General features: G+C 41.1%; 1 protein-coding gene across 1 annotated transcript; it reads left to right on the top strand.

Annotated features, from left to right (window-relative positions):
• Positions 1 to 1,352: 1,352 nt before the first annotated feature.
• On the top strand, positions 1,353 to 21,866 carry CTSO (cathepsin O). Its single transcript, XM_032779131.2, has 8 exons — positions 1,353 to 1,621; positions 6,746 to 6,854; positions 8,999 to 9,132; positions 13,627 to 13,794; positions 14,801 to 14,922; positions 16,466 to 16,629; positions 17,154 to 17,246; positions 19,867 to 21,866. The coding sequence occupies exons 1-8, from the start codon at positions 1,439 to 1,441 to the stop codon at positions 19,899 to 19,901; spliced, it is 1,008 nt and encodes a 335-aa protein (XP_032635022.1). The 5' UTR covers positions 1,353 to 1,438; the 3' UTR covers positions 19,902 to 21,866.
• The last annotated feature ends 328 nt before the right edge of the window (positions 21,867 to 22,194 follow it).

The raw sequence follows: 22,194 nt of genomic DNA, 5'->3' as shown, positions 1-22,194 counted from the left end.
TAAGTCTGTTATTGAGTGTCCAGGGAAACTGAAGTGTTCTCCTATTGGTTTTTTAATGTTATAATTCTTGATGTCTGGTTTGTGTCCATTTATTCTTTTGCTTAGAGACTGTCCGGTTTGGCCAATGTACATGGCAGAGAGGCATTTCTGGCACATGATGGCATATATCACATTGGTAGATGTGCAGGTGAATGAACCCGATAGTGGGGCTGATGTGGTTAGGTCCTATGATGGCGTCCCTTGACTAGATGTTCGGACAGAGTTGGCAACAGGGTTTGTTGCAGGGATTGGTTCCTGGGTTAGGGTTTTTGTTGTGTGGTGTGTATTTGCTGGCGAGTATTAGCTTCAGGTTGGGGCCCTCACTTACAGACAGCCCCCCAAGCTGAAGCTAATTGGCCTCATTAGCACTACAATAGTGATGTTCTCTCCTTTGGCATTCATCTCTTCTTGTCAACTATTGAGAATATGCTACTTCCATCTTAACTGAATTGGCTCATTAGCACTGATCCCCCACTTGGAAAGGCAACTCCCATCTCTTCATGTGCTCTGTAATACCTGCCTGCTGTATTTTCCAACTCTAAAGTGGGTTTTAGCCTACAAAAACTTATGCCCAAACAAATTGGTTAGTGTCTAAGCAGGGCTGCCCAGGGGAAGGGGGAGGGCAAGTGGGGCAATTTGCCCCAGGCCCTGCAGGGGCCCCGCGAGCCCTAGCCCAGCGGCGATCTGGGTCTTTGGACAGCATTTCGCCGACGGTGGCGGGAGGGGGGGGGGGGCTTCAGTTGCTCCAGGTCTTTGGCAGCATTTCAGCCACCGAAATGCCGCCAAAGACCCGGTCCACCACCGAGTGAGTACAAATGTCGCAGCTCCCATGCTTTGCCCCAGACCCCCTGAATCCTCTGGGCAGTCCTGTCTCTAAGATGCCCCAAAGATTCCTCATTGTTTATGCTGATACAAACTAACAGGGCTCCCCTCTGAAACCTGTCACCCCCCAAGAGTTCCCAGCTCGATTAAGAGCTGCAGGGTGAGCAGGGGCGGCTCTATAGACATTTCGCTGCCCGAAGCACAGCAGCACACGGCTGGGGGCGCTCTACCTGTCGCCGGTTCCGCGGCTCCGTTTTACCTCCTGCAGACGTGCCAGCAGAGCGCCCCTCGCGGCACGCAGCCCCAAGCACGGGTTGGGCTTGGCTTGCTGGGGCCTGGAGCGGCCCCTGAGCTTGGGGTTAGCTGTCCCTTCTTACAGCAGGGAGTGGGAGGCTGCTGAAAGTATCAGAGTCAGACTAAAGCCCGGGTGTGTGGAAGGGGTGGCCCCAGTGATCGTACTCCCAGCGCTGTGCTCCACACTCTGCCACCGCAGCGGCAGCAGGAGGAGTCGCCGGAGCCTGGAAAGTGAAAGGGAAACTAGCCCCCCCCGCTGGCGCGGCGAGCAGCCCCGGGCTCCATGAAGCTGCTGGGGCTCTGGCTCTTGTGCCGCCTGCTCCCCGGCGGGGGCCGCTCCTCCCCGCAGCCCTCGGGGATCCAGCCACGGGGTAACAGCGGCGGCCGCACTGAGTTGCCCGGCTCCCTGAGCCTCTCCCACGCTCGCTGGGGCAGCCGGGATGGGCGAGAGGAGGCCGCCCTGCGGGTAGGTACCGACTGCTCCTGTGCTCACCCCTGCGTGGGCCTTAGGTCGCTCCGGCCTCCCCGGCCGCACCCCCGCTCCGTCTCTGCCTGCAGCTCCCCCAAGCAACCTCCCCGTCCTGCTGCACCTGCCACCCCCAGCGCCTCCTTGCCAGCAACCCCCCACCCACCCTGCACATGTACGTCCCCAGAGCCAGCCGCCCTGCCCTGGGCCCCTATCCTGCCCGGGGCCTCCCACCCGCTGCCTCTGCTTGCCAGAGTTGGTTAGGAAGGGGACCCACTATGTGCCAGCCACCCCCTCCTGGCTGCAACTCAGCCTCCATATTCACCATCAACCCATCCTGCCAGCCAGCCACCCCCCGCCTCCATACCCACCCCCAGTCCTGCCCGTTGCTCAGCCTCCACACCTGCCATCCATGGTCCACCCCTCCTGCCTGCCTGTCAGTGGACTGGTGAGCCTCCACTCCAGTCACCCATCCCTCTGGCCTGCCGGTTGGCCACTAAGCCTCCATCCCAGCCAGGCACTCCTGCCTGCCTGCCAGCCAATCTCCATAGCTGCTACCCTGCAGCCTGCCACTCAGCCTCTGTAGCTGCCACCCAGATCTCTTGCCTGCCAGTTGCTCAGCCTCCATATTCACCACTCACCCTGCCTTTTGGCTGCTCAGGCTCCATCCCTGCCACCTACTGCCCTCTCCCCACCTCAGTTCCCAAAGCTGGCTCTCTCTATGGTCATAAACTGCTACTAAAACATTCCCCCTGACCCCACAGGTCCATGTGTTAAGGGTCAGCCTCTTTCAAGAACCAGACTCCCCTTTCCTCCTCCCCCCACCATCGTGAATATCTGGCCAGTCTTGATTCTATAGCTGCCAGGAAAGAGTATACAGTACTTAAAATTCAATCAGTGTTGTGTGGTGGGGGGGATTATGTAGTATGTGGTGAAATGTGCCGCACACATCTTTTAAAGGTGGTATGGAAAAGGAGGGAATTGTGTTTTTTGCTTTCAGATGTATAAAGAAAGAATTAAAAAATTGTTTTAAATTGATGCCTGGCTTTTCACGTTATTCTCCACTATCTTTCACTTTGTGTAATGATTTACAGTGTGTTAAGTGGGTGTGAAATATCAGCAAATCAGAATGGTTACAGCTGGTGCATTCTTTGCATGGATATAAGTAGATAACACCAGGCAAAACATAGTGGAGAACTGAACCTATCATGTCTTGTCTACCCTGTTTTTCCCCCAGGAATTTTATGGATGACTGGAGAATGGGTAGAATTGTAACATTGTAAATGACTACAAATGGATCAGTTCATGAAGGAGAGGATAGTCAGTCAGAGGATTGAAAACACTTTGGGTCTCATTCACCCTTGTGTACTAAAGTTTGCACTGACATTTTAAAGAAAAGGAGAACTGAAATCTTCCTTCAAAATAAGAGGAGAGGCATAGCAATGGATTTCCTGGGCCACAAAACCCTGACTCTGTTTGGAGGAAAGATTTCCCCAAACTATTACCTGTACTTTTCTTTTCTCCCATAAGGTGTCAGCATTGGTCTAACAAAACCCTATGAGTTTGCCCAATTCTCAGTCAGATGGTGACATTTTCTACTCTCCACTTCTAGTTTCCAGATTTGATACAGAGCAGACTCCTCTTAGTGTGTAAGGTTGTGGGACTAAGTTCTGTATACTTGAACTCTGCCAGCTCCCCTCTCATTGTCTTGAAACCCTTGACTCATAGTGGCCACATAAGAAATGGCCATGCTGAGTCAGACCAAAGGTCCATTTAGCCTGGTATCCCGCTTTCAAACAGTGGCCAGTACCAGGTGCCTCAGAGGGAATGAGCAGGATCCATCCCCTGTTGCCCATTCTCTGCCTCATATTTTCAGATAATAGTGCTGTTTTCCTTTATTAATGTACATAGGTGCCTTTCATCCTAAAGGACTTTGCAAACTAATATTTTAAAAAATACAAATGTAAAAAATGACTAGCAGCTTCTGCAAAACCCCAAAATGACCAACTAGAAAGAGCAAATTAAATATTACTGCAACCGTAGCCCAAAACACTCTCATATCATATATGCAAGCCTTTTTCAAAACCCCTCCCTTTCTAAAAGCCTGGGTAAAAAGTTGCACTTTGCAGCATGAGCTGAATGTCAACAGATTTGGGGTAGAGGGGTGGAAGAAGTGCCAAAGATGAGGGCCTCTCACAGACAGTGTAATGTTGGCAACACCTCTTCTATAAGAGGATCTCTCCAACTCCAGGAGCTCTGCTGACCAGAAGCGTGGCTTGGAGGGGGAGGAGACCTCTTTGAGGCTGTTTGTTTTGTTGGTTTGGAGAGCAGCACTATGCAAACAGGGAAAAGGAATCTTTTGTGTATATACATGGGATCTTTTTGTGTATATACACACACATGAGGCAGAATCTCAAATTTTTAAGGTTTCATCCTAAAATTTGTGGCTGTAAAACAAGGTGAAACAAGTCAGATTGTTTTACTAAGTTTTGTAGTTTATAAGGAGATACTTTGATGAAAACATTTCCTGATCATTTGGGGCAGATTTTTCAAATTATTTAGGCATCTGGATACTTCTAAAATCTGGCCCTTAGTTCCCTTCAAATGTATGTAGCGGTCAAGGAGCCCTCTTCCTGGTCCCTTGGGGCAGCTGTAGTGAGCGTCTCGTAGCATGCTTTTTTCTTTCTCAGAATCTAGGAAATAGGATATAAAATGTATAACAATTACATGTTCCTTGCATTTATTTAATGTGGACTGATGTGCTCCAATATTTTTAAATAATTTTGTAATGTTACATACAGTTGAGCAGTAACCATTGGATCTGTCAGCATCAATACTTTTCACAATATTCTATGATGCAGAATTACCACTTTATATATTACCACTTTATATTCTGATGCATCTTCAAACTGTTGAGTATTTTGATTTCTGAGGTATTTCATCGTACCATATATCCATAAATCACAGTGGCTGGTAGATCATTTTTAAAAATAGAAATGATCTGCCATTCCAATTTGATATTCTTTCAAATAAGTAGCCAAGTCAGCTGCCTGGATACTCATAAGTTAATCAGTGAGCAAGTATCAAAGGGGTAGCCGTGTTAGTCCGGATCTGTAAAAGCAGCAAAGAGTCCTGTGGCACCTTATAGACTAACAGACGTATTGGAGCATGAGCTTTCGATGCATCCGACGAAGTGGGTATTCACCCACGAAAGCTCATGCTCCAATATGTCTGTTAGTCTATAAGGTGCCACAGGACTCTTTGCTGCTTTTACAAGTACCAGAGATGACGTGAATGTTTGTCATCAGATGTAGCAGTTCTTGTTCAGCTTTTTCAATTTGAAGACCACTTTGTCCTTTCGTGGCCAGCTTCCCCTTATAACATCCTCTTGTGCACTGTTTACTTCTCTAGACTATCAGAAGCTCCTTGGGCAGCAGTTTTAGGAACCCAGACCTACCAGTGCAAATATCTGCAGTTCATTTTGTATTAGTATATAAATCTGCTTTAGGCTCCACAGGCCTTACTTTGCCCATGACCCTTTTTTTTGACCTTTTTTTGCCCACAACCCTTATGTTTGACCATAAGTGCTCAAAAATTTGCTTGTAAGGTATGCTGCTTCTGCAAGATACTAAGAAAATAGAACCTTACTTCTAGGAGGGAAAAAGGCATGATTTTAGATTTAAAAATTCTTCTAAAGATCCACTGCTTTTGCAAGTCCACAATAGAAAAAACAATGAAAAATATTTTGAAGAAGTTTGAACCTTCCACTGGTTCTCCAGCTTTCTTTCCATGTTTGTCTTCTGCACCATAAACTCTTCAGGACAGGGATTGTAGTGATAAATGGGTCCTGAATGTGAATGTGCTCCCTTTGAATGCTTAATAAATAATAGATTAACAGAGTTTGAAATATTGACTTGCCCAAGTAGAGAGCTTTCCTGTGTAATTGCCATCAGCTTCTCTGGTACCTTAAATCTCTAGTTTTAAATACAAATTAAGTTTCCAACCATGTGGTTGCATAGAAAACCTTCCAAAGGTGAACTGAGTACAAAGTGATGCAGTATTTTCCTGCCAATCTACAGATTAGATTCAGCACACTGGTAAGACTCTCAGCAGGTTGGCAGAGAGTTGGCTTCTCACTTAGACTGAGGGGCTTCCTTCATGTCAGCCTTTGTCCCTTTTAGGTTTTGTTCTCTGGCTATTTGGTTTGTGTTAAACTTTTCTAGTCCATTGTGTGACTGAATCTGTTGGATGTGTAAGTGGGAGTGGGCAGGGGAGAGATGAGGAACTGATGGGATAAGTTAGAAGAAAGAAGACTGTATTTCTCTCATACACATATACATACACACACACTCGGTACATAAAATGTGTTAGAAACAAGAAAAAAATACAACTTCAAAAACAATTGCCCATCCATAATATTAGAAAATGCATTTCCAATAGCCCACAGCTGGATAAATTGAGCCAAATCATGTATAGAGTATAATATCTAAATGCCAAACAAAGGCATACAACCACTAAACATAAACAAACAAAACAAAGAACATCAGCAACCCCGGTACCAGATACCTTAGATCTTCTGTTTTTCAAAATGGCAATATATGCTTGATCCAAAATAAAGTTTGCAAAGTATTCTAAATATCTATTTGTGAACCTATACTTAGGGAGGGAGGGCGAAGTGGAAGAAGAGAAAAAAATATATGGGAGGAGAGAATAAAAGAGAAAGTGGTATGTGATGTAGAGAAAGAAAAGAGACATAAGAGTTTTAGGAAGAGAGAAGGAAAAGAACAAATGAGATACCAAAGGCAGCAGAGGAAAAGATACTGTGCCCTATAGAAGAAAGAAAAAGTAAAGTGAAGCCAAGAATGAAAAGAAGCTACAACAGAAGAAAGAGACAGTTTAAAACACAGAAAGTTGATAGAGAATGTTACAACTAAATACAACACATAATAAAGATGACACAATGTTGTTTTGTCCCTAAATACTGCAAGCACTGGTGGTTTTCACCATGGTTAATATGCTTAGTACTCAGACATGTAGATGTAGAGCAAACTCTACAAGCCCTGCAAAGATGGTTACATTTCTTAAAGGAACAGAAATTCAAGAATTTGTAATTTTCTTTTCTAGGAAAGTATTAAAAGAATTAGGAGTTTGAATTCTTTATCATCAGATGACAATACGACTGCTTTCTATGGAATAAATCAGTTTTCTCACTTGTTTCCTGAAGATTTTAAAGGTAAAGAACTAGCATGCTGCTAATCTCATATTTTTATTATTTTGCTCTGTAATTTTGCCCTCCCCTCTTCTTGTGTCATATTGAATTGTTTCAAATTAGCAAACTGTTAACTATATTTAGTACTGATTAAAGTCTCTGCTTGTAAGTATGTCTAAATGCTACAGCAGTGCTTTCCACACTTGCTTGGGTTTACAAGGTTGGATTGTCACAGAACTTGAACCTGATTCAGAAACCAGACTGTTGTCTGTTTCTGTTGGTGTTAAGAAGGTCCTTTAGCTACAGCTATCAAGTTGAAAGGTTGATCTGTTACACAAAGTATTAAAAGAATTGTGCTGAACTGATTTTATGCTGAGTGAGAACACATTTAGGTTCTTCTAAAAGACTGATTGAAAATATTTCTGCATTGTGATGATCCTTAAAGAAACACACGTTTGCTATGTATGTCAGTCTAGCTGTGTTAAATCATTTTTAGGCTTTGTAGGACTGGCTTTCCAATTTAGTACCTGATCTAAAGCTCACTGAAGTAAAGAGAGAGATCACCACTGACATCAGTGGGCTTTGTATCTGACCACACTGGTGACACAGTAGAATTGCCAATCCGTGAAAGAGGTTTGGATGAAAGGTCTATTGCCAATCCACCAAATCTGTCAAGCACCACCACACAAATAAAACTATGTCAAGTGGAAGGTCATAGACTATGGTTTTATGTACAGACGTACAAAGAAACAATTTTACAAAAAAAAAGTAAAATTAATGCCTGTGATTTTGTAACCAAAAAAAAAAATCTTTTGCCCTAAATCTTAAAATGTCTTGACTGTTACCTCTTTATAGCACAGTAATAATGCCTAGCTCTTCTACAGTACTTTTCATCATTAGCTGTCATTATCTCCATTTTTCAAATGGGGAAACTGAAGCAGAGAGGCAAGGTGATTTGTCAGATGTCACCCAGCAGTCCCTCTCCACTAGGCCTGGATAAATATGTGACTTAAGTGGATTTTGCCTATTGCATTCATAAATGTATATATGTTATACACTTTTGGGGTTAAATCCTTCCCTTATGAAGCTATTCATCATCACTTCATGCACCTGAAAACTGGGCATCATCTAAACTGGAAAAAACTTTGCCATGCCACTGCTGTACTTGTTTGCAATTAGATATCTGTGGGGCCAAAATCGTGGTAGGTTTATCGAAATTTGTGGGCTGTTTTTTCAATCCATCAGCTTTTTGGAAGGAAAAATGATGGCCTAGACTGAAATGAGTGAAATAGACACTGGCACAGGCTAGTAAGATCTAGAACAGATGAAAAATATTTTTGCTGAAAAATGAGGTTTCAATTGCAATGAACATTTTAATGAAAATTTTCATTTAAGAGTTATTTGGTTTTAGTGCTTATTCATTGTTTTTATTCTCTCTCTCCTTTTTCCAGTGGAGGAGGGGAGAGGGAGTGAAGGGAAAATTAACAATGAATGGAATTTTTTCCACCAAAATGAAAAACTACAAATTATGAAAAATTTAAATTTAGGTTGTTTTCCAAAAATCAGTTTGACTTATTTTTTTTAACCAGCTCTAATGGAACCCCCTAATAGAGAGGCCCACACTCAAATTCCAGAGTTATCCCCTTTGCTAGAAATACAGAATATTTTAAAATAGATCTAGAACAGGGATTGGCAACCTTTGGCATGTGGCCCACCTGGTGGGCTGGGCTGGTTTGTTTACCTGCCGCATCTGCAGGTTCAGCTGATCGCGGCTCCCACTGGCCGTAGTTCGCCGCTCCAGCCAATGGGGTGGCAGGAAGACGTGGTCAGTACATCCCTTGGCCCACATACATCTCATTGGCCTGGAACAGCGAACTGCAGCCAGTGGGAGCTGCGGTCGGCCAAACCTGCGGACATGGCAGGTAAACAAACCTGCCTAGCCCACCAGGGTGCTTATCCTAGCAGGCTGTGTACCAAAGGTTACCAATCCCTGATCTAGAATATAGTGATTGTTTTGGATTACTTGAATTTTATCTTTATATATTTGAAAAGAATTTAAAATGTGGTATGGTACTCAAAACTACAGCTCACAATTAGATTTTAATAACTTTCTAGTGTTCTTTCTGTAATGTTATAAACTGTAGTAGCTTATGTTTGTCTCTGTTTAGCTATTTATTTAAAAAGCAGACCTTACAGCGTTCCCAGATACACAGAAGTGCTGAAGAGAAAAGAAACACCGTTACCAGCAAAGTTTGACTGGAGGGACAAGAACGTTGTCACCCAAGTGAGAAATCAGCAGACAGTAAGCTCTGGATTTTCTTTTCTTCCTAACATTCAGTATTTTATTGTTGCACATATTATAGACTGGGATTAATACATTTCTCCTACCTGGACTGTTCCTGGTAGCATGCTCAGGCTTGAAAAGGAGATCTACATGGCATATGATGCATCTAAGCATACATCATTGCCTGATTAATTTGTAGAGTGGCATTGACTGTAGGGGAGCTTAATCTAAGGGTCCTGTTCAAATTCAAATAGAGATTATATTTTGCCTACCTAAAACTCATACATAGTGTCTATTTATTTGCTGTACAGCAATGTTGCTGTGCTCTGCTAAAAATCTGTGTATTCATCCTCAGAGATGGCTGCATTTCAATGATGAATGTTATTTTTATGTACATTTTAGGATCCTTCTAGATGAATTTTAAGCTTAAAATGTCATTTAAAAAGGGTACTGTGATCATGGTGATCAGAAGGGATATACAGATGGACAGGGATCATTTCCCAAAACAATGGCAATAAAATATTTGGAATGCCCTAATTGCATTAAATGAGGTGACTACCATGTATCTCCATATGAGAGCTAGTTGGAAATTTTCTGTCTAATGGTTTTTTGTGGCTTCTGCAAAGTCAAAATTTTTTGTGGAGAAAATGTTAATATTGCCAACATTTTTTTATTGTTCTTTGAGAAAATCTAAAGGAAATATTTTGTTTCAAGTTGGTCATCCTAAATCAAAACATGACCAAGGGGTCCATCCCACAGAGAGCAAATGGGTCATGAGGCACCCTAACATGCTCCTGTAGCTCAGATGGACACAGCTTAGTGCTGAACTCAGTTAAAATGAAACAGTTTGATTTGCTGTGAAAAACTGAAATGAAATGTTCTGATTTGGAAGTGTTTTGTTTCAGTAAAAGTATCAAAATAAAACACGTAAATGCTTCTGAATCCAAATATTTCAGAACATTCTGTTCTGTCAAAAAATGTCAATATTTTGTCCCAAATTCTGATACGGAGATCAGTTCTGCCATTGTATGAGTTACTGACTCAAGAGCAGTTTTTTGCATTCAGTGCTGACATGCAACAGGAAAGCCTCTTGAGATTTAAACAGTTTGTTTTCACAAGTATATGGGAGGACTTGTGGGGGGGGGGGGGAAAAACCAACATAGACCCAATAAATGTGTAAATTCATTAAAAGAGGAAATCCAACTGATGTAAAAGTATTGATAAGACAAAGCTCTAATTAGCTAGATTTTACAACATAATGAAGTTTCTTGGAATATGTAAAGGACTTCTAAAGTCCTTTGATTATAGGCAACATACATTACTTTTTAATGTATGATCAGAACAAAAATACCTTATATAATATACATTTTGCTTATGTACTGATTTTTAAATTACACCATATAAGCATGCAGACTCACCCCTGCAGCACCTCCTGCTGGTCTCTCAGGGAATTAGCGCAATTTCCAGCCCAGAGCACCCTCTGCAGGTCAGTGATCCACTACCACTTGCCCCTCAACTCCATCCTTCTCTGGACTCCAGTGCCCTGTTAGATGGAGTGCTGCCCCCTGGCAGTAACCCCTTTCTCTCAGGATCTTCCCTCCCCAGGAAACCCCAACCCACTATCCCCACCTCACCTCAGTATAAGGCTACTGCCAGTCATCATCTAGCCCCCATGCCCTGGGGCAGACTGCAGTATCGGCCTACTCATCACTGGCAAGGCTGGGTTTGGACCTGCTGTCTTTCCCTACCCCTGGGTTACCCTCTGCAACCCCCAGTACCTGTTGCCCTTATGCTAGGCCAGGCTGGAGCTCGTCTGGTATGGTATGGTATGGTATGGTATGGTATGGTATGGTATGGTATGGTATGGTATGGTACCCTGTCTCTAGCTCTCTGCAGCCAGGCCCTTGTCCCTCTACAGGCAGAGGAAGACTATTGAGCTGCTGGCTCCCAGCCTTTTTATACAGGCCAGCTATGGCCTGATTGAGGTGTGGTCCAGCTGTGGCTGCTTCCCCAATCAGCGCAGCTTTTAGAGCAGCAGCCCTCTCCAGGGCTGCTTTTAAACCCCTAAGGGCAGGAGCGAGTAACCATCCCGCTACACACCAGTATGAGGAAAGGAATTATTCCATATACATTATATTCGAGTACCTTTACCTGTGTAGAGGTCAGTTAAAATGTCTACAAGCTACAGAGTTATATAAAAGTATGTACTTGATACAGCTATGGTTTTTAAATCTCCAGTCTGATTGACTAAAACTATTTACATCCCCAGATTTACATGCTCAAGCCTTAGTATTTTTCTAAACAGAATGAAACAGATTTACTACTCAGCCTTGTTATTTGTATCTGTTAGTGGCTCAAAAGGGAGCAGCCGTTGACCACAGACCCTCTGCTGGGAATTCCCTCAGTGTGGGGAAGTCTCCAATGGATGTAGAATTCAACTCCAGTGCCTCCCTTTCCATAAACCTTACAGGTAGACTGCTGGGAGCAGGCAGGGACATATCAGTGGCAGGTCAGAAGGGTAGCCAGAGCAAAGTTGGCTCCAGCTATCTCCAGCTGGTTACAGTCCCTTGGGGACTGTAGCTGGCTGAAGCAAACACTAGGCAGCTCTAACCTGCATCGAAGACCAGGAGGAGAATCAGGGAGTCATTATTCACTCTCTGATGCCCCTCATTCACTGCTGCATTAAAGCTGAGAATCTGGGCCAGTATTATTCTCTTTTGACTCTTCATAGTATAATAGACCCTATGGGTATGTCTGCACTGCAATAAAACACCTGTGACTGAGCCAGGTCAGCTGACTCAGGCTTGCGGGCCTCAGGCTGTGGGGCTATAAAATTGCAACATAGATGTCTGGGCTTGGGCTGGAGTGTGGGCTCTGGGAATCAATGCTTGGGGAGGGCCTCACAGCCCAGGCTCCAGTCCAAGCCTGGACGCCTACGCTGCAATTTTAGAGTCCCCGAGTCCTGTGAGCCTGAGTCAGCTGATCTGGACCAGCCATGGGTGTTTTATTGTGATGCAGACATACCCTAAATCATGCTCCTCAGATCATTTATGCCTTGTGCCTCACACTTTATACATTGTCCTTTTATTCTTTCACCTAGTTGTTACTTTTCAAAATATAAACTAGACATAGCAACTTTCTGTAACAAGAATTATTTAAACATAACTGTTGAAAATAGACTAGATACATCCTTATTAATTACATCATGTTACTATCATAAGCATAAGTCCCAATTCTGAACCTTAGCGTCCAAAATGTGGGTGCCTGCATGAACCCTCCAAGCTTAATTACCAGCTTGGATCTGATAGCGCTGCCACCAGACAGGAATTCCAGTGCCTGCCTCACTCTGGTCTCCCCAAAACCTTCCCTGGGGGACCCCAAGGACTCAGATGCCCTGAGTCTTACAACACAAGGGAATAACCACTTCCCTTCCCCTCTTTACTTCCCCCAGATTTCCCACCCTGGGTACACTAGAGATTACCCTGTTTCAAGTCCTGAAATGCAAACACAGAGGATCAAGTTTTCTTTACGCTTAGTCAGAGTCCCTGCAAAGGTAAGCTTTGCACTCTGACACAAAGAGATTTTCCCTTCCCATGTTTCCTTCCTCCCCATTCCCTGGTGAGTTCTAACTAGGAGAAATCCAATAGGTCTTTAAAAGAAAGAAAAAAAAGAACTAAAATGATCTCTGTATCACTGACAAATATACGGGTGTTTGGCTTAAAGAAAATGATAAACAGCCTTATCCAAAGAAATACAATTTAAACATTCCAGCAAACTACACACATGTAATACAAAACAATATAAAAACTATTGTTTCTACCTTTGTACTTACACTTGGAAACAGAAGATTAGAAAAGCCTGGAGATAGAGATCACTCTCATAGCGAGCGACACGACAAAAGACACACACCCAAAAATTCCCTCTCTGAGCTTTGAAAAATCTTGTTTCCTGATTGGTCCTCTGGTCAGGTGTTTGGTTCCCTTTGTTAACCCTTTACAGGTAAAAGAAACATTAACCCTTAGCTATCTGTTTATGACAGTTACTAATTAAAAAAAATTCCATCTAGTTCTAAACCAAAGAAAATTGTTTGGTTAAAATAAAAAAAGTTCCAGCGTAACAAAAGAGTCAAAACCCAGATTAGGAGAATATTATTCATAGGACAGAGAGTGGTTTAGGTTCTGTATACTGAAGAGATTGTTTTAGTGTTAGTAAAGACAAATTGGGGGGGAGTATAGAAAGAGTTCTTAGAATAGGAAATTAGGAATGCTAAATCATGGAGAAGAAAATTCACAGTTCTAGAACAAATAGTAAAAAGGCTTAAGTTAATTTTAAAACATGATATTGGATACAAGAAGACACTGTTTACAGTGATTTTTGGCTGATGCTTCAGTAATTAAAACAATAAGAAGAAACATGCTATATTTAAACTACTTCCTTTTCTTTTTTTGTTTTGTTTAGTTTTCTGCCTATAACTGCTATTCAGTGACAAATATTGGATTTTTCTCTCCCCAGTGTGGAGGCTGCTGGGCTTTCAGCGTTGTGGGTGGAATAGAATCTGCCTATGCAATCAAAATGAAGATTCTGGAAGAACTCAGTGTACAGCAGGTCATTGACTGTTCATACAACAATTACGGCTGCCATGGTGGCTCTACTGTTAGTGCTCTCAGCTGGCTGAATCAGGTCTGAGTCTTTTCATAAATCTTAAAATGTTCCTTGTAGATTTTCTATACTAATGTATTTTATAAAAACAAACAAAAAGCAGCAGGTAGCACAAAATGTGCATGGATTACAGCATGTCTAACTTACTGGAACCTAGTTAGTTCCACATGGAATCCAGAGTAACCAAAGTTTAAAGCTGTGTATAAGTTGGAAGATTTAAATGCATTCCTTATGAATGCAACAAATCAGCCCCCAGGTATGCACTATGAGCAAATCAGCCTCTGGAATTCAATAACATCTTCATTTCAGTTCACCATGAATTTTAGGGTCTGATTTTTCAGTGGTGTTAAGAACCTAAGCTCCCATTCAGACAAACAGAAGGGGCAGGCACTTCATGCCACTGTAAAATAAGCCATTTATTTAACTGTCATAATATAGATTTACATGCCTAACTATTCTATTTAAAGAGCTCTCTCATCCTGAAGAATAAGGTGGATGTGAGCCAGGATCGTAACAGCTCCAGAAGAGAAATTTAATTTTTCATGATATGGAGTGTGCATCCCCATTCTGCATGGGTTCCTTGCATGCCAGCTCAAGAAGCTGAAATGGGTAGAGACATTGCTGCATAGACCCTCTGCCCTCCACCAAAGGCATACAAGGCGTGCAGATGGTGTTTCATTAGCAAATAGGTGGAAGTAGCCTGTGTAGAACGTCCACAGCTGCACTGTGGCTGGAGAGGAAGGATTCCTCTGTGAGTACTCCCCTGCCAGCTCAGTCCCAGCTGTTCTGGTAGATGCCGGTTTGAGGTTTTGGCCATATAAGATGAATTGTTTGTAAATACAATATTTTACAGAGGTACTTATGAGGGGTCAGTGGTTCTTAAAACTTCTGTCGAGGGTTAGTATGCATGAATGTACAGGCTCCACACCACTTGCAATTCTGCAGTGCCAGGAGATTACTCAAGACACCAGCTTTTATACCCTTTTTGGCTTTAGCACCAAACATTCATTAATATATCTTCTTGCAGACACAAGTAAAATTGGTGAAAGATTCTGAATACACTTTTAAAGCTCAAACAGGACTGTGCCATTATTTCCAGTCCTCTGATATTGGAGTTTCAATCACAGATTATACTGCGTATGACTTCAGGTAACCACTATTGATTCTTTTTATTTGCTGTACCTTTTTCCTGTGTCCATGGGCTATGAATTGAAGTCAGAGCCTTCACTGCGTTGGGTAGCCAAAGGTTATTTTTACTGATGACATTAGTCAGTCATGTAGATATATGTTAATCCTGCCACTATATATAAAATCATATTCATTTGGGCATTTGTGGTCCAGATTCTTTAAATCACAGTAAGAGTAGAATGCGGTTGTTGCAGCCATGTTGGTTCCAGGATATTAGAGAGACAAGGTGGGTAAGGTAATACCTGTTACTGGACCAATTTCTTTGAAGAGAGAGAGAAGTGTTTGAGTTACACAGAGTTCTTCTTCAGGTCTGAATCAGAGTAAAAATCATTTTCAGCTACTAAAAAGTCATAGTGCACTCTCTCTTTGGTTTCAATTTTATGCGTATACTTTTTGAATGTTAAGTCACCTATACCTCATGAACAACAGCTCCTACTGCTGTCAACAAACTTCGATGAACAAAAAATAATCAGTGTTTGATTACTTCAGTCTATATCTATTTGCATTCCTTTCCACTGCAAACATCCCTCACTTTCCAGCTTGTGACTTGAGCAAACACTGCTATTGACTGAATTTGGTAAAGACAACTTGTTTTCTTTTTAATTTTGTATTAAGTTGACTCTCTAATTTTTTTAATTGTTAGTACAATACAATTTGCTTTCAAAAACACCAGGCGAAAAATCATTCCGGTAGTAGGAGGGTGACAACCAGACACAAATAGCTAAAAATAAGTAATTCCATAGCTTTATTACTGAATAATTTTGGTAATAACCAAATTAAACATACTTAGAGTGGCTGAGAATATTTTAGGGCCATTGCATAACTCCAGTAAAAAAAAATTATGAGAGGGTGTTAATCACTTGATTTAACTGATTTTGTTCTGAGAGCAGTACTTTTAAAATAACCATAGAAAAGTGTAAGTGGACAAACTAATTTAGAATTCCTATTAATGATTGGCCAGCAATGTTACCAACACATTCATTGTACAACGTACTTTTACACTAACACATTTAGTTATCTTTCATTAGAATTGCTCATTTTGTTAGCTAAAATGTAATGTTTAATACATATTCTAATACAGCTTTGGTTACCAATTGTCCAAAGCCTACACTTTGGGAGGAAAGCTGCTTTAAGCTTCAAAAAACATATTAAAGACTCATTAAGGTTTTCTTTGTAGTGTGTTAATGTATTTAATGGATTGTCAAAAGCCACATTCTAAATGAGGAAGAGGAGAATCACAGCTACATAGTACCTGCTGTTCCCCTGCAGTTGTACCCAAAATCTACTTAATTATCATTTCTTTTACAGGCAAATTCTTTGCTTTGTATCACCTACCTTACCCTGTTTTTGTCTTGACGTATAAACCTGTGAAGTTTAACTTTCACGGGAAACAGCTTGGTTATTTGAATATTAAATTGGACAGAATCAGCTGAGTGACTTGGAGATTGTTTTGACACATTAAAGTTTAACAGTTTTGGTTTATGACTCTTTATCTTTTTTGTAGTGGCCAGGAAGACGAAATGATGAAGAAGCTTGTTAACTGTGGACCTTTGGCAGTGACAGTAGATGCGGTTAGCTGGCAGGATTATCTGGGTGGGATCATACAGTATCACTGCTCCAGTGGAAAAGCAAATCATGCTGTTCTCATTACTGGTTTTGATAGAACAGGTAAAATTTCATTAGCTAGAGTCACAAAACTGTGGATTTTATATTTATTCTGCTTCACTGAGTAATGGTGGCTTTTATTTAAAAAAAAAAAAAAGGTGGCTAGAAACGAGTATATTTAAGCTATCTTAAAACAAAAAACAGTTAAATGTTGAGCCCATCTAGGCACTGTACTTGCAATGTGATCCATGCAGACATACCCCCAATGCACCCTTGCAGAGCCCCCTTGACAACATAGCAATAAGAATACAAGTTAGCACAAATTCTGTCAATCTAGTATATGATGTAAGTATAGTGTTTCAATGTTAGTTCCTCAAGAATGAGGCTATGCTGTACTAGCAGCAGCATGACACCTGCTTGTTGGTTATACTGTTAATAGTAGATTCCACTAGCATTACATCAAGTCAGCATAAACTGTGAAACATTATAATGACTGATAAATTAGACAATGCATTAAGAGTTTTATCAGGTTTCCCAAATTTGCTATTTTCTTTAATTATTAATGAAAAAAATATCTCTTTTTACAGGTAGCATCCCTTACTGGATTGTACGCAACTCGTGGGGGCGCACATGGGGAATAAATGGTTATGCCCATATTAAAATAGGTAGTAATGTCTGTGGTAAGTCAAAAAAACAAACTGTTGGCTTGAACAGTAAAGGCACATGCTGGACTATATTTTTCCATATAAGTGAAAGGATCTGGAAAACACTTCAGCTAGAAGTTCAGATTGTAAAAACGACAAAATCACTTTATTTATAAAAACAGGACGAGATGAGTGCAGGTGAAAAACAACACGTAAAGAAAACAAAATCTTTGCTAAAAACAATGAGGAGTCTGGAGGCACCTTAAAGACTAACAGATTTATTCGGGCATAAGCTTTCGTGGGTAAAAAAGATGCATCTGAAGATGTGGGTTTTTTAACCACAAAAGCTTATGCCCAAATAAATCTGTTTTATTTATTGGTTTAAAGTGCCGCCAGACTCCTCGTTGTTTTTGTGGATACAGATTAACACGGCTACCCCTCTGAATCTTTGCTAGTGGAGCTAATTCATACATTTAAATGATTAGTTAATATTCATAAAGCACTTTGGAAATTTAAAGCTCTAAGGCATAACAAGTTAAAGTACATGTTAGTTTAGTTAAATTATATGGGCACAGAGAACCTTATTATGCAAGGATTCAGTCCTGCAAGCAAATCTGCGAACATGGACTCTTATACCTGTGTGCAGCCCAGTGATTCTGCAAAGGATACAGGGTTCTTGCCTGTAGGTTTTCCTGCACAAATAGTCCCTAAATTATCTTTCACCAAGTCTCCTGACAAGACCATCTGCCATTTTTATTTTGAACTTTGTTTAGGATCTGATTCTGTGAGGGGATGAAGTCTCATCAGCAGCTCACGAGATCAGACCCTTATTCCCAAATGAGGGTCTCACATCTGATTACAATAATTGGACTAATAGTTATTCTGTCTACCTTTTGTACAGGAATCCTAACAGCAACTAATGCAATGTTGGGTTTGTTAGTCTGTCTGAGGTTAGGTGTGTCAGTTTTTTGGACTTACCTACCATAAAACCCCATATCTCACACATACAGGTCCTGATTCACAATTGCTTAGTACCTTGGGTAGTCAATTACACTAGTGCAAAGTGAGTAAAACAGACTGGATAACATTTTGCTCCCACTTTGCACTGATGTGATTACACAAAGATCAGGGCAACACGAATCAGGCCCCTAGGACCCAGTCCCACTTGGAACATAAGAGCGGCCGTACCGGGTCAGACCAAAGGTCCATCTAGCCCAGTATCTGTCTACCGACAGTGTCCAATGCCAGGTGCCGCAGAGGGAGTGAACCTAACAGGCAAGGATCAAGTGAGCTCTCTCCTGCCATCCATCTCCAGCCTCTGTCAGAGGCTAAGGACACCATTCCTTACCAAGGAAGGAAGATTGGGCCCTTAATTAGCTGTTTAAATTTGATAATATTCATTTATTATTGTATGAACTAGCTACCTGGTAACACTATTGATTTGAGTCATGATAACTAAAGCAAGCCAACTGTAGAGGTGGACCAAGAGAACAATCAGTAAAATTAAAGCTCACTAAATCACTAATTCAGTTAACCCAGTTGTCTCTTAAGCTTCCTCAGAAAGAAACAAAACCAAATTGCCTGAACCCTAAATTCACCAGAGGGGAGCAGTAGAAATTCTGTGAATCTATTAATCTTAGTTTTTCTCTGTTCATAATTTTTCTTTTTTTGAATTAGACATTAGTTCCTGATTTAGGACTAGATTGTGACAGGCCCTTACATGGATGCAGAAGCCTTCCCTTCTATCTCCCACCCTCCTCATTTCGGACAAGAGCCTGTCACAATTGCACCCAAGTAGAATACAGGGGCTGTTCTTTGGTGCAAGCTTGGGTGAAGTATAGCTACTCAAAGAGAGTTGAAATGAGTGTGAACAAGGGTGGAGACTTCCTGCATCCTGGGCATCCTCAGGAAGGATTGCTGAGTCACTTTCTCTCCTGCAGCTTTTGATGGTGAAAATGTGGCATGCCCACCACTCACTATACAGGGCTATTTAACTCATCCTTTCTGTCCACTACCTTTTTCCTGGAGGATGTTTAGGAGTGCTAATAAGAGAGTAGAAAAGGATGGACAATTGTAGTAGGGTCCTCCACAAATATCTGTAACTGGGATGAAATGAGAGTAAAATGGAAGGGTGGGGCCCCAGAAAACATGCTATACTGGAGACACAAATTTATCTGTAATGGGCCCTGTGTAATCTGTGGAGGACCTAGAACATGACAGCACACTGGAATGGTAAAATTTTACAAGTAGTTTTTCCAGTCCTTAGGGGAAAAGGGAAAGGATTTTGAGTCTGAAACTAGGAAAACTACAGCTCACATTTCAACATCCAGTTGTGTTAACACATTGTAAGTTCACCAGAGTTGCATTAAATTCCCCAAAGAAAAGAACCGAACAGCTTTAATGTGAAAATAAAGGAGAACCCTTTTATTTTGTATGGGGAGGTCAGAACTGTAGCTGTTTTCATACAATTTAAAGGAGTAAAAGGCAAAACAGTTTAGTTTTGTTTCCTTTTTCTTTGCATTTCACCTATACTGGCTCATGAAGTAGGACTTTTGGGGTTAAGTTTCAGTTGGTTATTCAGGACAGCAAGTTCAGTTTGAAATAAATGCTTTCTTAATTCTTATTCAACATCTAGTTTGTGTTTTACTTCTTCTAGGTATAGCAGATACAGTTTCATCTGTGTTTGTTTGACACCGACTGGCCAAACGAAAAACCACCCTGCTGGCAGTAATTTGGCAGATACTGATATTCTGTAAATTTACACTTATTCAATATGAAGATATTTTACTTCAAAATTTTTTAGAACTATTTTAGTATTAGGGATTGGTCTCCTGGGCATTACAGATATAGTGCATCCAGAATTCAGGAAGATGCTTCAGCTTCCAGAGTCTGTGACCCTAAACTTGATTGGGGCTGCACAGACAACTCTGCAGAGTACCATACACTTGACCCTTGGTTCTGAGAAAGAAAGATGAAACAAGAGTGGCACTCTGGTGGTCAGTTTGGAAGTTTGAGCTTTATGCAATGCCTGTTGAAATATTTTAAATGTGGACCCTAGATGGAAGGCATGGAGCACTGGAAGTTTCTCAGTCCCAAATAATGCCCACTTACAAATCCTGGTAGCAAGTCCTAGAATGTCACTAACATCACAGTTGGTTCAGAATGAAATGGAACAAGGGAAGAAGTGACAGGAGATAATGTTTGCTGAAAGTTTTCAATCCAGAAATCTAGCGGTATGGCAGGGTGCAGTCTGAAGGCACTTTAATATGTGGAGAAACATGATGTGTCTTTCCATTTCCTCTTGTCTTTCATTTTCAGAAACCTTGTGTGAAATGACAATTCTTTGTTATCACTCCTGCACTTTCTGAAGTGCCTGAATTGGCTTTTCTTGTAACTTTGTTTGACAGCAGGTGCTGTTTGCATAGCATGGACTTTCTCTCTTCTGCTTTCTCTGCCTCTCGTCTTCAGTTTTCTTATGGGCCACTCTGCATTATATACCTAAACAAGCAGGTTGGAACCACATTATCATTTCTCCTAACAGCTCACTGGTATTGTGAAGGCTAAAAGAAGAATGAGGAAGGAAAGAAAGCACACCACATAGTGATGGAACCATCAAAATTTATATATGCCTTCTTGTGTAACCACATCTCTGCTCACCCTCTCCCTTTGAGTGTCTTTGACCCTCGCCTCTCATGTCTTATTAAATCTAGTTTTTATGCTCTTCAAGATAGGAGATTTTTGGGGGGAAGTGCCAGGGCATTTTGGAGAATTCAGAATGAATTAATAGTTCTTGTCTTCCAATGTACTTGATTACCTATTAGTTCAGAGAGCAGTTAGCCAATTAGGGGAACTGCAATAACCAACCTGAGATATGAAAGCATATCTGCTGTACCCTCTGTTTGCATGTAAGGTTGCAAATGGGCCATTTCATTCTTTAAAAAGTGTTGGAGTGGCACCTGCTTCAATCTCCTCTCTCTACCTCCATTAATTACACTTCTGCCAAAGGGAAATTCAGACTATGATTATCATAGCTAAAAGATGCCTATAAGTCACTAAATTTGTGTTCTGCATATTAATATCTGTCTTCTAACAGTCCATCCTTTTTCAGGGCTAATCATCAATTGTTGCTAATTATTAGTAGGAGAATAAAGAAGGGCTACTGAGATACCTCATTTTCTCTCTGTATTTCCCCAACCAGCACCTTTAACTGGCTTGTCACAGAGATCATCCCTCTAGGCACAGATTGGTGCATTAGTTTCAATACAAGACCAATTTATCTCTGTCCTTGTCCATGTGCTGGTCAGAGGAAATCTCAAACATGATTATAAAGGCATTGAACTTTTTTGATCTGGAGAACATAAGAATAGAAAGCAATGTCATTTCTGAATTTTAAAGCATTCCAGTATCATTTATTTATTTAGTAACTTTTGTGAATTTTTGCTCTTCTTGTCTGGGGTAGTCCATTTTTGCTCTATAGAAATAATTGTGAGTCAATATTTACATTTTTTATAAAAACACATTTGTAACTTTTAGTTGAATTGTGAAGAGATTTTACAAGTATTTTGCACTATGTTAAATTTGAACAGGTTTGCTAATTACAATTTTGAATATGTGTTTTAACAATATTCTTTCTAAATAAAGAATTTTGAACATTCACTTGAATCCTATTGTTATATTCCAAGTGTGCTAAAGGGATAAGAAAAGCTTTATGAAGTTCCAGTAGTGGCTGCTGTTTCTGTTTACTTACCGTTTTGCTAACTCTCCCCAGTTTATCCTGTGTCTCACAATGTTTACTGTTTGTGTTGATGCTATGCTCCATTTGTCATTCTGGCTTAACAAAGAAAAGGTTAAGGAGTGACTTGATTAGAGTCTATAAGTACCTACTTTACTTATAAGAGGAACAAATATTTAATAATGGGCTCTTCAACCTAGCAGAGAAAGATATCACATGATCCAACGCCTAGACATTGAAGCTAAGCAAATT

This window comes from Chelonoidis abingdonii, chromosome 5, assembly GCF_003597395.2.
Source record: "Chelonoidis abingdonii isolate Lonesome George chromosome 5, CheloAbing_2.0, whole genome shotgun sequence".
Classification (NCBI taxonomy): Eukaryota; Metazoa; Chordata; order Testudines; family Testudinidae; genus Chelonoidis; species Chelonoidis abingdonii.
This window is presented reverse-complemented; position numbering and strand designations above follow the sequence as displayed.